Source organism: Glandiceps talaboti, chromosome 1 (genome assembly GCF_964340395.1).
Source record: "Glandiceps talaboti chromosome 1, keGlaTala1.1, whole genome shotgun sequence".
NCBI classification, from domain to species: Eukaryota; Metazoa; Hemichordata; class Enteropneusta; family Spengelidae; genus Glandiceps; species Glandiceps talaboti.
The window spans coordinates 3,898,464-3,915,945 of record NC_135549.1 but is presented as its reverse complement, the minus strand read 5'-3'; the positions used below and the strand labels follow the sequence as shown (position 1 = coordinate 3,915,945).

Below are 17,482 nucleotides of genomic sequence, written 5' to 3'. Positions count from 1 at the left end.
AAATTGATGATAGTGAAATAGTATTTCGGTTTCATAATATATAAGATTTCGAACTTGTATAATATTAATTTAAAGACTGTTAATGTCATTTCAGTGCGGCATGTGGCGTTTATATTACGACCAAATACCTTGTCGCAGTGGTGGACAGATCATGTAAAATAACATTTTTAATAACTTGCAGTGCAAGGTGGATCATGTGGTTGTAAATAACATTTTAAACTAGATGTCGAATCTTACCCCAAAGTGCTGATAAAGCCATTCACACTACCCTCTGCATATAACGACACTATATCCCCGATGTGGAGAAAGCTGGACATCATATCACTCATAGTTGGTCGAGTTTGCTAGTATATACCACCACTAATAAATACGGTAAAAGACGAATTCATTCACAACTCATGGCGAAGCCTCACACACTGTGAAGTGACATGCAGACTCAACTCGACTGAACGAAGCGACGTGGGTCGTCGAACGTCAACAAGTCGAACTTCAGGTTTCCACGCTTGGGAATTTTCCTGTAAAATATGACACTTGAGGATGCAACAAATCGTTGGATGAAACCCCAGTTCACAACAATCTCCGTATGCCTGCCTTATGGAACACACGCAGAGAATCTTTATATCTGAATACAGCTTCAGTTCTCTACAGAAGTCTCAGGTGGGACCGAGCAACACCTCAATAACAAAGCATCCGCCCACTGAGGCCACCGCGGAATAATTTCTATTCTGGCGTACATAATACAACAGTTATTTTGATTGGCTAATAGGTAGCCAGTGCGTACATTTTGTCCAATGATAAAACTTATTCTTTCCATGACGAAAGAATTATTGTAAATATAGTTCATTATAAATTTATCATCAGTTTAGAAGATTGTTTTATGACTGACTACATATACTGACGCAATTCCTATCGTATTAGTTTACAAGGTAAACAAGCGTGTCAAATTATAATTCAAAGAAAATCATTACGTCCTGATGATGGGGAAAGAAGAAATAGATCTTAGCACAGAGGGCGCAATTGATAAGTGGTACCTTGATGAGTATTATTTTAGGACAGTCCAGGACCGAACTATGCACTGAAATATTATATAATGGCAATAAAATATGGTGGCATTGAATGAATAGCGGCTATCAAAAAAATAGGAAGAAAGGGGAAACAGAATGATAAAGTTTTATTCATTAAGATACTGCTGTATCATACAGTCCCTTCCAAATTCACAAATCAAATAAAAATCTTACATGTAATAATGGGTTCTAAACAACACACTGGTACTTTACCAATGTCAAGCCCATTCACACAAATTTTCTTAATTTTTTTTATAATTTCATACTAGTTCATATGCAGCTGAACATGTTTGCAACACTGAGGGCTTCTTGTGGGACCATGTTCTTGGCTAGCGTGCGTGTGTGTGTGTGTGTGTGTGTGTGTGTGTGTGTGTGTGTGTGTGTGTGTGTGTGTGGACGTGTGGTGCACCGGTGAGGGTATTCGTAGATTCTTCGAAGGCTATAGCCCATGCATAGGCTACGTAATCCAAATATTTTATACTAATAAGAAATTGGTAGTTTTGCATTTTCATATACTTAATGGATCAATTTAGGCACTACCAGAGTTTTAAATATCAGGATTAATATTTAAAGTCCTTATTAGATCTCCCCTATATTTATGAAAGTTTTATCCTAACGACCTCAACAAGTAGTAAGCTTATAGTACGTACAGATCACCTGGCAAGATACATGAGATAGTGCTGTAGCCTATGACTGAACGAAATGTAAACAACCCATTCAAGGTTAGTAAGTGACTCTTCACACTGAAAAATCACTACGAAACACGGTGTGCAGTTATTGCTATTTGAAAAGTTTGTAAGCCTCGGCTATGATCACCTATAAGCCCTTATATCGTTTTTGTAAGTGAAGATTCAATGAAGTGATTAACACAGATTTGTTGCAAATTCATGTCATTGATGGGGCTATACCAAAAAAATAAGCGAGTAATTTCTCGTGTTTTTCATTTGTGATGCATTCAATCCGTCTCCCTAAAGGGCCAATCCTTCATTAAAAATATCACACATTCTGTTCACAAATTATGTTTTTGATACATGGTTACGCATATGACTATTTTCTCCACAAGCAAGCAAGGTTTATCATGTATAACAATTTGTATTGTGTTTTTCAAATTGTCTACTTCGAAAACAAGCGTATAAGAGGACACAGTTTGAAATCATTTAAAGACAGATCCAGATTGGATATATGTAAATATTTGTTCGGTCAACGTACGTGTCGTATACATTTTTAACTTAACCGCAAAGACATAGTTAAGAGCTGTCAAGTTTAGGCACTCATTTACAAGATACAATGCACCTCGTCATCTATCAAACGACCCAACAGCATTTTTTTTCAAGAGCAACTAGACAACGTTTTTTTTTTGCCAAGTAGGATACTTCAATTTTTTTTAATATATAAATTTGACAGCCGCATCATGTCATGTAACTGTTTATTTTTGAAATTCAACTTTCTTATAACAGGAGACATACACAATGAATGTAGCTTATTTCAAAAGTAAGGCCCAGTAACAAGGAATGCAGCATGTAAAATTTGGATAGAAGTACAAGTGAGCAGTGTGGGAGTGGGAGTGGGTACCCCTAGAATTGTTTTAAATTAAACAACTAAAAGTGTGATTCAACATGTGAAGGTGGAATCAATGCTAGTTAAACTTCGAATCAAAATACAAGAGAGCAGTGTGGGGGAACACCCCCCCCCCCCTCTAGAAATGTTTGTAACTAAAAGAGTGCTATCTGGTGTTATTTTAACCATAGACCCTCCACTATGTTTTAACATGTCAAGATGATACATGTATCAATACCCTTTCCTGATCACAATTTAAATTTAAATACCACAAAGAAAAATCCTATATTGTATATTGTTGCATTTCATACCATTTTAAATTAATTTATCATTATTACAAATTACAGGATTCATTCAAGGTACTAAGTCAGGTCGGTATTCTATACGTTCTGGGACAGGTCACACACGTCATTATTGTAAGCTTACGTTCATCAGGCATCGGTAATCTAAAAGGTTTGACGAATCCCAAGCGTACTGTAGGAAAAACATCAGTTACCACACGATTCAATAGTTTTCAGTGCAATAAGAGATCCTATAAACTATCGAGAAACGATCAGTTGTTGAATCTGAATATGACCCGGGGAAGACAGAACTTAACACTTGTGTAGTGCAAGGCTGATGAACATTTTTTGAACTATTGGGTGTAATTGAAAACGTAGTGTAATTTTGAAGGATATTTAAAATTGCATGCGTTTGTTACAAGATCTCATAAGTTATCTTTTAATTTGGAAAATGAGTATTTAGGCCTAACTGTGGGAATAAGTGGTATAAGTGTTAGGTACCAAGAACCCCACTTTTGCTTCTTTTCGTTTTCTCTATATGCAAGATTTGTCATTTTGACAGTCTTTCAATGTTGGCATAGATCGAAAAATGATTGGGGAGATCTCAGACCACTATAGAAAATATAGTGGTCTGAGTCTGAGGGGAGATTAGTCCTGCTTGCATACGGAGGAATTCGGGACTCGATTCTGACAATTGTCAAGTCAGTAATACAGACTCGTGCACCGTCATGGAAGCAGGACTAAGGGGAGATGTAGTCCTGCATGTAAGATCTCATCTGATGTTAGTAAATTCATTTATTTACCTTTATTTCCAAAGTATACTGTCGGCTTTTTTTCTGTGTTAATCAAGCCATATTTCTACATCATGTTTTCAGACTGTTTTTCACCCAATTATCTGTCTTCCTCTGTTTATGACTTTATGTCACGTCCCGCCTCGAAACAAAAAAAAAGACACCCTTACAATGTACATCATCAGATTTTAATAATCGTTAGAATAACCTGTACGTTTGAAGTAACAACAAGGATAAAGTTTGATTTTCTTCACCATACCCAGAAGATCGATGCCCACTGCCCTGGGTTTGTCACCTTGCTTTCCCCCCGGCTTTCCCACTGCTGTGTACGTGTCGAGACGGTCGTCAACACCGCGCACCGACGTCGACACGTCATGCATGTACGTGTAGTACGCAGGTACTAGGTACGTTCGTCAAGCTTCAAGGTACAAGGTAAGAGCGCCACCAAGAGATAGCCATGAAAACACAAACAAATCCACACTAGCACACACACATGACACAGTCACACAGCAATAACAATGGCGACGTGTAAGATGTGGGTGCTCGTCTGCTGCGTTGTTTTGGTGCTTGTTCAACGACCCTACCCTGGTTATTGTGAAGATGTTACAACAGATACACCGAATGAGGCATCAGAAAATCAGGGAGGCGAGAAAGACTGTGGCTGTTCAGGCCTAAATAGAGGAAACACCGTCAAAATCGGAGAACCCGGAAGTATTGTAGCTGAAAGTGAAGGCGCAGAGAAATGTACAACGGGACAATGTAGTCACGAACACGAGTCCCCGGCAGATAAATACAAAGAAGCAACAAACAAGCCCGTATCGCCTTACCCAAGGACTAATCAAATGGCCTATATCAAAGCTGGTAAATTTACCATGGGAACAGATAATCCAGTCGTCTTCTTGGACGGAGAAGGTCCTGCCAGGAAAGTTCAACTCGATGCATTTCTTGCCGACAAATATGAAGTCAGTAATGCTGAATTTGAGGTGTTTGTAAACGCAACAGGCTACGTGACAGAGGTAAGTATCTTTAATATTGGAATTGATGTTAACACAATTTCAGCGTTCAGTTTAATTATTGGGAATATCAAATACATGTACAAAGGCCTAGTAGTGAAGTGTGCATCACTTCCACACGTAAACCACACAATGATACATACACAATACTAGTATATGAGATACCTGGACCGTCCTAAAGAGACCCTGGCTAGGTCAAATACCCCTTCTACTGCTTTGATTTCATCAGTGTTAGTATGATAGAATTGTTTATGACACTGGTATTGCAAACCAACGTTGCTACTACAACTACAATGACAATAACCAAAACTAAACAGTTGGTCTAAAATATTGATTTAAAAAAAATACAACAAAACAAGTTGTTGATTGCATATTACAATGCTCAAAATATAATGAATAAAATGGTAGGTCTGTCAAGGAATCAGTCTTTTTTTCCAGTTTGTTTTGTGCCTTCGAAATATTTAATATCAAATTCCCAGTTGAGATCATAATCTATATTCAGCAGTCCAATTTGTTTTCATATTCGGAATTTGTTTAAGTTTAAGGGGGGGGGGGGGTCACAAAGGTGTCCTAGGGTTGGTTTGAGTGTCACCAAGGCCTACCCTACTAAAGTTGACTCCTTGGGTTTATGATAACCTGTGTAATAATTCACCATCCAGCTGACACTGATTTTATAGGTTACTTGTTCATGTATTCAACTAAAACACTGCTGCACTAGGAAAACATCACTTATTTGTTGAGTTTAAATCCCGACTTGTCATCTGTTATTTACAGTATTCAGTGATACAGTGGAGGATTAATATGATTTATTTTTCAACATAGGGTTGTATTCACCATGTGTTAATTCTGTTTATATTTGAGACATGATGCAAATATTTCAACAGAACTAACATATTGCTTATGGGGTCTAATTTGAGTGATAAAACTGCAACTTAGTTGAATTGAAAAAGATTGATGGAAATTAACGAAAATGTGCAATCTAGAGTTATGTATATGAATAAAAATATCTATGTTTAAGACAATTTTTGCAGAAGTACAGCATTTCTTTAGACTGATAATGGAATGTATTGGGGGGGGGGGGGGGAATTGACCAATGTTGCTAACATACTAATAACGAATAATATATCATTGAAAGGCAAACATTTTTTTTGTGTTACTGTCAACTGGAAGGAAAACAAAGGAACTTGAATATTTCATCTATGTTTTGGCCATATATCATTTGTGCAATGAAACCGCAAACAGTAAATATAGATGAAACAACAACGTGTAACAGATAACAAGTCATAGTGTTGTACTTGGCACTATAGCTATATCTGCTACTATATACTCTTAGTCTATGTATGGTTATGGATATATTTTGAGGACTTTTTATGATATAGTTAATGCATACCATTTTTGTATGTCACTAATTGAAAATGTATTTTGTTTATCCCTCGTGTTCATAAATGAGATAGCTTTCTTGTCATCTACTGATAGAATAATTTTAGAAACCAAAGATGTTTTGTAAAAGAAAAAAAGATAGGCTGACATAAAGCATTATTTATTTATTTATCATATTAGCTGTGGTCTGTGAAATAACTAAGTGTAGAGAATTTGTTTATATAGGGAAATCATATATGGAAACCTGATATTCTTATGAACCTGAGCTTTTTACATTATATTCTGTCTAATTCTTGACTCTTCATTATTTTAATTCGTGGAATAATTTCATATTATTTTGTTTCTAAACGTTATTGACATAATTTGGTGGAAATGAAAGAAAAATTGATTTAAAAAAAAAGAAATATGCAAATTATTTCTCTGCATTTTGATATCTGATATCATTTGAGTAATTGTATCAAAATGACTAAATAATAAACATTATATCGATCTATATGGCACATAAATGTATTACACAGAAAATATTTCCAAATCATGAAAATGTTACTATATTTGTAAATCTGGTTTGAAAGTAATAAATATAATGAGATTTAGAAATAGGTTCAATCATCTCCGTCTTCAGTGTGTTAAATACTATTAGACAGCATGCAATCTACACAGGAGATCTCCTATTCCCTAAGCATGCAGTAGTGGACATTTTATATACAAAGCACTACCTGAATAGGGACATTTTTAAAAACTGTTGATTGGTACCACCAGCTGGTTTTTACATGTAAAAGCCAGGATAATTAAACGGTCATCTTATCACTTAGTACAATTTATATCATTTGTGAATTTCAAAATATGTTTTATAGTTGTATTGAAAACTGTACTGTTATTGTGAAAATAACTATTGTCCCTAAAAATTATTAAAATGACCACCAGTGTTTTGAATGGAAGATTCTTTTACAGAGGAGGAAGTAAGATGATGGACACTTCGCGTAGTATAGAGAACAATTTACATGTACATGATACATGTATAGATAGTTTCACTTATTCACCCTTACTATGAAGCTGCTTATTTTCATTGCAAAATGTTGTTGTTTTGCTCTGTTGTCATGGTAATTGATATAAGATTAACTATTTGAGAAGTAATAGGCTGAAGAATAATCATTGATGTTTATCTTTAACTTTAAAGTATGATATTATTTGTTTGTGTATGATCTCTTTGGTAATTTTGTTTCAGTGCTTTTCATGTATGTAATCATAATCAATTTCTGTGATGAATTTTTTGATGTATTTACATTTAGAGGGCTCCTTGGGAAAGCAGCCTCACAGTTGAACAGAGTAGCCTCTTTAAATTAATAAATAAACAAATAAATAAATAAAACAAACAAATAAATAAATAAATAAAATTATAAAAACGGTAGCAGAGAACAATTGGGAAACTAGTATATATCAAGCGAATTAATTTTCTACAGTACTCCGTTATCATCAGATTATCACATTGGATCCTTAAGCTGTTGTAATCCATGCTGCAGCTGAAATTAGTGATAGCATATTATCAGATGTCAGTTTGTCGTTTACTGGTGTATCTTTGTGTTCAAACAATAAACATTGTAGGGAAAACATGGAGATGACATTCTTTGCCCACACTACCAGTTTATATCATCTTCTCTATATATATATTTGTCTTTCTCCTTTTTTTCTGTTTTCTCAGGCTGAAACATTTGGTGATTCCTTTGTGTTGGAAGGCAGACTGAGTGAAAAAACACTGGCAACAGTGACTGAAGCAGTGAGTTATAGGATTGTGTTATAGCAGTTACTTTTATGGTCTGATTATGATTTTGTTGACTGGGGCTGTATGTCACAATTACCCAACCTTGAGAGGGTGTATATGGCCACATATTTGTTGAAATTTATAATGTAGTAATAGTATGTGTTAAGATAGTCCTGCTTGCAAACAGTGTATGAGACTCAATTCTGACATTGTCCCCATACACCAGGAAGGAAGGGGGTTTAACTGTCAGAATCGATTAAGTCCTGACCTTACTCTGTTTGCAAGCAGGACTATGTTAAGGTAAGAGACTTAATAGTAAATCCAAAGATGTATCATAATCATATCACCAAGGTGATTGATGTTTTCAACTGTACCATCTTCCATATTTGGACATACATGTAGTGTACCCCGTGGTAATATGGAAAATCTTGTCTTGTTTTTTTCCTTTGTTATATAATTATGTACATGTACACTTTGCTTGGTGTATGATGGTTATACATACCGGTATGGCCCTATTTATTTGTTTATTCTTCACATATTTGTAGTCACTAAAAATTGTAGTATTTTCTCTTGATGATGTTGTGGTAGCTAACAATCTGTGTATTTGGGATAGATAGTCTAAGATTGTTTGTTCAAATTTGTAAATGATTTATATTCTTTTGATAAAACATTACACAAAAAATTTGTGTTGTCAGGTACTACAAACACCTTGGTGGTTGAAAGTAACTGGCTCAGATTGGAGACATCCTGAAGGACCAGATACAGGTATTGCTGATAGGTATGTACAATATGTTGATTGTATTACATGTAGAAAGAACAAAAGAATGAAAACTAAATCACCAAGACCAGATTAAATTCAATAATTTCCACTTTAAGTAGATTTTACTGTTGTTCATAACCACATTTCCCTAGATTGAACTGTCAAAAATAGTATGTGCACTCTTGCCTGAAGGGAGACATACTATGGTTCTCTTGCCCTAGATAGTAATTAGTTTCACCTTTCTGCTTTTATAGTTTTATAGTAAATAGCATTTACATTGACACGAGATGTGCACCTCGGAAATAAACTCTTAAACTTTTGCTGTTACTTTGTTCAAGAAAACTTCAATCTATTCTCAAATCAATGAAAAACTAGGGGGTCATTGTACAAAGTTTTGTAATAGAGGTCAAGATGATATCAAAATTTAGTCATTCTAGAATCCAATATGGCTGCCGAATAAAAGATTGACAATTTCCTTTAAAACAAGACAGTGAACCTCCAAAATTTCTTTTACTATTCAAAAGGACCAGGAACAAACTTTCATATCACAAAGTTTGGAGAGAATTGAAGAACTTTTCAGGGAAATTTGTCACAGAGGTGCATTCTTTCTTCAAACACTGTTGCTAGTATAGCATGTAAACTCCCATAGATTAGCTGCATTGAACATCGAGCAATCATTCTACTCTCATGTTTGTTGTAGAAGAATACAATTAATAATGTGACTCAAATGCTATCAGGACAGATGTAAGATTGAACAGGTATGCCAATAGTATCCACATCTGTACACGGAGTACAGAAATATGAATGTAAATCAATTATACTGATTTCACGCTCAAATTTCACATGTTATGTATGTCTGACATTGTTTTAAAACATTTTTGGTTGGTAAACTCAGTCTAATAATGATGGAATAATAATACACAAATTGATTTTCATAAAGGGTAAATTTCATTGATAACTTGTGTTGTATCTTAATAAATAATTTTGCTTTAGTTTAGTCTCTATTTTGATTATTACTGAAAGCTAAGTACTTTTATGAATGCTCTGCTTCTTTTACATTTTCACCCAATGATGAAGGGAAACAAAGAAACTCAAGGTGAAAATGTATTTGTAGTGAGAAGGTATTTGTTCTGTAAAAGATATATCAGTTAAAATACTGTGAACAGTGAAAGTAAAATATTTTACAACAGAAGTACGAAACCATTTGATAAATTCTGGTAGATTTTGTGACTTATTGGCAACTATATAGTGATATAAACGTTGTGGTTGTGTACAATTTATTCATCTTCCAATAGTCACTCAATATTATTTAAAAAAATCAATTGCAATTTTGAAAACTTGGATATTGGTAATTTAAATTAATGTTTTCAATGCAAACATATGGTAATTATTTCTTCAGTCTATTATCTAACAAAAAATTAGTGATTGCAGTTTTAATTACTCTAGGAAAGTAAATTTAAAAGAGTGACATGAAATTTATGCCATTGTTCTCATAGCAACAGAGAATAAATTTGTTTGCATATGAATATGATATAAAATGGATGTATTGTTTTTCAGTATGTACAGTTTTCATTTTATTGATTTAGGGACAAGATAGATAAACGACCCCTTATATCTCTGACGTGTACATATTATACTGTCAGATGAACATATGTATGAATGATCAGTAATTATGATCTGGCCATCTGTTGATGAAAAGACAGGGGTAGTGGGAATGGTACTACTTCTCTTAAAATATTCCTTAACGATAAAATTAGCAGTTTGAGAACAACTTACTGGTATGGATATGAATTCTTTCCTAAAAGTGATGTACCATGGTGTAAAAGTCATATGAAAGATTTAACAAACAGTGTGTATATATCCTATATCCCATACAGCCAAGTTGTACACATCTGAACAGAAAATATGAAATTTTATGTTCTGGCCATTTTATGTCACGACAGTGGCCTTTTTGTCATTACTTCTGTGTAATGTTCAAAATGACTTATTTTCCTTACTTTTTGCTGAATTATAGTTGTACATGTATTATTATCATATTCTCCAATATTTTTTTTTCAGTCAGAGAATTCTTCTTGTGACGTAACAGATTTGTCACTATAAGTCTATGACTGGAGGTCACAAAGTTACTTAAAAAGCAAAGAAATTTATTGGGGACTGTGTTCCAACACAGTTATTTCTGTTTATATGCAAATTAACGTATAATCCAGTTTGTAACTTTGTTGTCCAAAAATGTGTTAATTTCTAATATCATGATGCAATTAATATTGTAATATGATGTATACCATAAGATGAAATGAAAAACATTATTTTTAGTTCTTGTATAATTAACAGAATTATGCTGGTTCAAGTGTTACATGTAACATAGTCAGAGTATTGACATCTGTGATAAATTTAAACACTTTTAAAGTTTATTTGAATTTAGTGAATTCAAAATAGTGGTCTTGTATCTATTTTCAAGTATTTGACAATACACTTAACTTACCTTAGTAATGTGTGTTTATGTGACACACTACTGAACAGTTTTTATCAAACCAACATTAACAAAATTATGCTTCCATATTTATAAATTTGGCATACCATTTATGTTTATCAGCAGTGTTTTGTTTGTGTGTATGTATATTATGATGTATGATTTGAAGTGGTGAAAAGACACTCTTCTTGTCAAACCTAATATGATTACATAGAAAGGTGCATTAGCTGCAAGTGAAACGTTGTTTGAAAGCCATTTGGTAGATATAATGACTAAATTCTAATATCGTACACCCTGAACAGTATTGAATCACCTGTGGGTTTACGTATTTGAGCAGCTTTATACATAAATGAATGAAAAATAAAAATAAATTCGATCAAATTGATTTTTTAGGTCCATACCTATAATCAGTGACCCAATGAATGTAATTTTGATTTCAACCTGTTACTGTACAACTTATGGATAAAATCACCCTCTAATCAATATATACAATGTCTAATTATTGGTATGTTAACAATTTTCAGTGAATTATATATTGTTGGTTGTCTGATTGAAAAAAATAATAGTCAAGTTACAGCTAATACAGTTTTAATTACTTCCCAATACATGATGAGCAATAGGGAACTTGCAATCAAGACTGAGCATGCTCAGACGCAATGGACTATGGGATTATCTGTGGTTATTGTAATACCTAATCTGGAGCTACTGATAAAATAAACCTCACACAATGGTCAGGGTGACTATGAATTGATTATTTGTGGTTACAAACAATGTAACATTATTGTTTACAATACTATTTGATTAGTATTTATTATCACATTTCCCTTGATGCAACATTCAACATGGCGGGTTTGCAAGTTCCCTATTAACAGAGTTATATACACTGATGACTGTTATTGTATTGAAGTAGTGATTCCATTTGAATTATTGCTGTTAATAGGTTAAATAAAATAAGTTTATTCCTAAAAGTAGTCTTGAAGGAAAGTTTTCAGAAATCCCTCAAAATCAGTGTAAAAAATTAGTCTATGATAATTAGCTTATGTCATTTGAATTTATTCTTGACTGATTTAATCAAGAGAAAGGTTGAAATTATTGGTCTCACTTAAGAAAAGTAATATTTTATTAAAAATTGTGTTAAAGAGATCTCTCTGTATAGCCTTTTACTTGTGTACTTTGTTTCATAGAACTATTTAGCATCAAACTACCACAACTGATGACAAATGTTTAGAGTTTCAAAAAATCCACCCCTGGAAAGATAAAATTACCACCATTGAGATTTTACAAGTGATATGAAATATTTTGAGTTTCAAAAAAAAAAGAAACAATTCCTCCTACTAAGACAAAATTAGAACCATTGAGAGAATTTCACAGGTGGTCTTTGTCATGTATGCATGTGGGCATTTGGTTTTCTGTGAAAAGAAAGGAATAAAGGAATGACTAGACAATGCCTTATCAACAGCTGAATACTGTTTGAGTCTAATTACCTATCTGAAATTGACACCATAACTGACACACATTAAACCAATTAATATTTTAATTGATGTATGTATAATATACGTGACGTCATTAACATAGTTATTATTTGAGTTAATGAAGGATAGATGTTCATACCACCATATTTTCCTGTGTTGTCATAAAGGCTTATTTTCTTACTGGTTACTGGTAGGTCAGGGTGGCAGTGTCAATCAACTAGGATGGATGCTAAATGAAGGAAATTAAACTGTCCAGCTGTTTCAGCATTTTCATTTATTATGACTCATAATATTTTTTCCTTTACATTCTACTCCAGTAATATTGTTGACTTTTGTGTTAATCCAGTTATTAAAGTTTTATCACATAGGAAAAACTGTCATTAATTTACAACCGTATGGATCTATTTCATACTCACTGTGTGTAATATTACAATTAGGACAGAACCCCCATCATATGTAAGTACCAGTGTGGCATACACAGGGGTATTTGAGTAAATGCTTGCAGTGCAGGTGGTCTCTGCAGCAGTACTTTCACAAATGCAGCAGACACACCACAATCCGGGGACCACAACATGAGTACAAATAACCCAAGTATACCATACACTAGCTGGCACTCACACGTAACAAGGTTTTGGTATTATTATACATGTTTATAAAAAACAGGAAATGTTAATTTACATGATTCATGTATTATGGAACTATTGTATTCATATGCATACAGGTATGCTATAATATTTTTGGTATTGCACTGCAGTGTATAAATATCGTGTGTACCCATATGTGAAATTAAGAAAGATTGAATGATTTCCGGTAAACGTTGAGCGTAATTTTCAAATAAGGAGTTATAATTATCAGCTACTGGAACATTATAATATGTCTGATTACATGGGAATAGACACTTGAACTGACTCTATGTATTATAGTTTGTGAGCTGTCATCCAAATAGTGAAATTTTGCAATAAATGTGGTCACCATTCAGTCAAATTTGATTGCATCACAGAAGTAAAGAGCATGCCAATGCTCACTATGGTATATGTCATATCTGTGCCAAGTTTGAATGAAACTGGACTGTGTATGTTAACTTAGCGATATGTCTGAACACACAAGTATATCATGATGGTGGACAGATGGCTGGATGAATAGACCTACAACCTGCCGACTTTGTCTGTTTAGGCTGAAAAGTTATTTCCACTAAATGATGGTTAGAATTAATATAATGTGTTTTTTCCTCTTTCAGGATGGATCACCCAGTTGTACACGTGTCATGGAATGATGCTGTAGAATATTGTAAGTGGGCAGGAAAACGATTGCCTACAGAGGCAGAATATGAATATGCATCCAGAGGTGGAAAGGAAAACAGGTATGTTGTACAATTAACATTATTTTCATATAGTATATTGTCACTTTATTGTAGTCAAAGGCCATAGGCCCAAAATACAATTTACATGTGTACTTCCATAATAAAAAAAAACATAAAAAAAAAATTAATATTAGGGACCATCTCAAAAATCAATTGAAATAGCCAAACAAAAATCTGTAAATTGATTTATCTATTGTTGTGTTTAACAAGCTGTTGTTGTTTTTTATATACAATGACTTCATTTATCTGGTAATGCTATTGTTTACCTGCTTTGTCAAATATAAATTTTGTTACACAGTATGATGCACTTAAATTAATTGTAATTCTCGTAAACTATTTCACATTTTTATCACTTTTTAAAAACATATTGTTGCTGTTTGTCCATATTGATTTTATTGCATATATGATTTTTAATTGTCGTAGAACATTTCCATGGGGTAACCGATTACTACCAAAAGGCAAACATATGATGAATGTATGGCAGGGTACGTTTCCAACAATAAACAGTGCTGAAGATGGCTATGCTGGAACTTGTCCTGTAAGTAAAGTGTACTGTACACTGTCTTTATGGTAGCAGCCAATTGAAATACCAAGATTGGAGGTTTTTAAACTTAATTCAATGCTTGGAGACACGTGGTGATTTCATATATGTGGAACATATGCTGCGACATGGCTATCGTCATTATACTGCAACTAACTTAATGACCAATCAGAAATCTTCTTTAATACCAGTAAAATAAACAGCACTGTACAAGGCAAAAGGCATCTTTCCATTTTGAAGTTCACTAACATGTATTATTTTTTTCACTGCAGGTGACAACATATGAACCCAATAACTATGGTCTGTACAATGTACTTGGCAATGCCTGGGAATGGACGGCTGATTGGTGGACAACAGAACATACTGCAGACTTTAAGTCAAACCCGGTAAGTGAGTGGTGAATCATTGTTGTGTAGTTTGAAATATATCTCTCAAATGTAATATTCAGTTTTTAAATACATTATGTTGACTGAACTTAGACTGATGAACTGATTGACTGAGTGAGTGAGTGAGTGAGTGACTTGCATTTTTCCACAAGCTGCCATTTCCTTCAATATACTATAGACGGCGCAGTGTCATATCCCAAACATTTGATTGTGCAAATGAGATAAGATACTTTTTCATAAATGTTATTAAAAAATCAGAATGAATATAACATCAATTATATAATTTTATTTATGTAGTGTTTTTTTCATATTTGGCATGAAATTTAAATTGCATCTTGTTTTGGTAATTAAAATCAAGAAGAACTGGCATATTGGTCTATGAATTAAAGTTTGAATGACTTGAATACTTAAAGTTTACAGTGATATATTTGTTGTTTAATTTGACAGAGTGGACCATCTGAAGGTATTGATAAAGTGAAGAAAGGAGGTTCATATATGTGTCATGCTGTAAGTAACAAAGCCAACATGCAATGCAGAGAGAGAGAGAGAGAGAGAGAGAGAGAGAGAGAGAGAGAGAGAGAGAGAGAGAGAGAGAGAGAGAGAGAGAGAGAGAGAGAGAGAGAGAGAGAGAGAGAGAGAGAGAGAGAGAGAGAGAGAGAGAGAGAGAGAGAGAGAGAGAGAGAGAGAGAGAGAGAGAGAGAGAGAGAGAGAGAGAGAGAGAGAGAGAGAGAGAGAGAGAGAGAGAGAGAGAGAGAGAGAGAGATTACAGATGGAAAGGTAATATGTACTTTTACATTTGAGAATCAAAATGTCAACTCCAATATATGTGGTTGAGGATGTTGCTAATACTAGAACCCTTTGTTCTTTCATTTTCAGTCTTATTGTCACAGGTATCGCTGTGCAGCTAGAAGTCAGAACACACCAGACAGTTCAGCTTCTAATCTAGGATTCCGATGTGTAGCTGATGCTAATAAACCACCAGCAGGGATAGAGATAGAAGGATTGCCTCAGTCTACCCCATGAGATGATGGCATCTTAAACAAAACTTTATACCTAAATCTGTCTTCCATCGATATGATATGACTGTTCCATTTATTATGCTTCCAAACTAAGAACCTACGTTTCATACAGTGCTTCCATTATCTTTTCTGAACTCCATATTTTGTGTTGTATAAGCTCGTTGGGTCTGTGCCTTCATTGCAAATAAACTATCTATCTTGATGATAGTTATTGATAATTTTAGTACTACACTAGTCTTCAAAACAATGTCTTCCAGCTCTGTACAAATCAATTATTCCTACAAAAACAACAACAGCTTGGACACTACTGACATTGATACATGTACTAATGCACACATTATATATATATTTAACAGACAACATATTTCTGTAAAGATCATTCTTCAGCACTGATCTCCTAGCCAGTACTCTATAATGGTAAAGAGTTTGCAAAGTCATCGTTTTTTGTCACCCAATATAAAATGCATTTGTATCAGCTCCAGCTGTGTCTAAACTGTTGTTAACATCCTAGTAAATGGTATGTGGGCTTTAGTAAATGTTACCATAAGAACTTTTCAAAGAGAAGGATATGAGACGATTAACCTACTGGTCTATGTATGCTTCTTTTGGGGGGGGGGGGTGTTGGGTTGTCAATATTGTCTACTGTTATATGATATGTAGATACATTTTCAGGAAAACATTGGTAGACAAAGTCTTCCTTCAAACATACTGTTAGATTAGTTTCTTGTCCTAAGAGATATGTAAATTTACCTATAATTGATACTGAGCAAAAACTAATGTGCAATAAATGAAGTGGTTTTTTTATTGTCATGGCAATGCTAATAAACTTGTGACTTGTGGTAATATTACGTAAGTTTACTTTTCTTGGAGGATTTCATTTGATTCTGATACTAGTGATCTTTCAGGATACATATCTTTCGTCTTTTTAAGCGATCACATCAGCTAAGCTGGCTTTTCTATTAAAGGGTTTGTTGTCAAAGCAATGACAAGATACTGCCATAAATAATGTTCTTGAAGACATGAGTCTAGAACTGCAAATTTATTTCAAGTTCTGTCATGTCCATTTTCATAGAATAGTGTCTTAATAAGGATTAAAGTTAATCTGAATGATCCAGTTGTTCATTCAACAACAGATCTTTCTGGCTAGATAACAGCATAAACTTTGTGAAAACACAGCAATCTTAAAATTAAAACAAAACAGAACCAGTAATGTTAGAGTAACTTTGGGACTTCTATGAAGAATTGTACCATTTTAGTAGACAGCCTCTTTCTCCAGAGGAATAAATGATATTAAGTTGATGTCTTTGTTTTCATTGTCTGATGACTTCAAGAGTGTACTGTTGAATACTAAATATGTCCATTATATATGATCCTGCCTATTAAAGGTACCACAGACTTACATGACAAAACATACCAAGTCCATGCATGCTCACAAGTACATATGTTTCAATGCCATTCCTGGCTTTGATAATATGAATATTGTATCAATATTGTATGGAATACAATGTGTATCATTGCATCAAAATGAATGAATCATTGAATCGGAAAAAACTTGAAACATTTCAAACCTTACCCTTACACATAGTTTTAAGGTTTATTTATACATTTGACATGCTGGTAACATGCCAA

The 17,482-nt window shown here is 33.8% G+C and overlaps 2 protein-coding genes across 3 annotated transcripts in view; one reads left to right on the top strand and one right to left on the bottom strand.

Moving 5' to 3' along the window:
* Positions 1 to 673, bottom strand: part of LOC144453392 (inositol 1,4,5-trisphosphate receptor-like) — a 145,799-nt gene extending 145,126 nt beyond the window's left edge. For both annotated transcript variants that reach the window (XM_078144679.1, XM_078144686.1), the window contains exon 1: positions 238 to 673. In XM_078144679.1, coding sequence (XP_078000805.1) covers positions 238 to 329 — 92 coding nt within the window. In that variant the 5' untranslated portion in view covers positions 330 to 673. The remainder of the gene's footprint in view (positions 1 to 237) is intronic.
* Positions 674 to 4,200: 3,527 nt separating this feature from the next.
* Positions 4,201 to 16,459, top strand: LOC144436977 (formylglycine-generating enzyme-like). The gene is made up of 8 exons (XM_078125847.1): positions 4,201 to 4,709; positions 7,786 to 7,860; positions 8,541 to 8,623; positions 13,785 to 13,907; positions 14,331 to 14,445; positions 14,721 to 14,834; positions 15,282 to 15,341; positions 15,711 to 16,459. Exons 1-8 carry the CDS (start codon positions 4,212 to 4,214, stop codon positions 15,855 to 15,857), a joined length of 1,215 nt encoding a protein of 404 aa, XP_077981973.1. The 5' UTR covers positions 4,201 to 4,211; the 3' UTR covers positions 15,858 to 16,459.
* Positions 16,460 to 17,482: the final 1,023 nt, after the last annotated feature.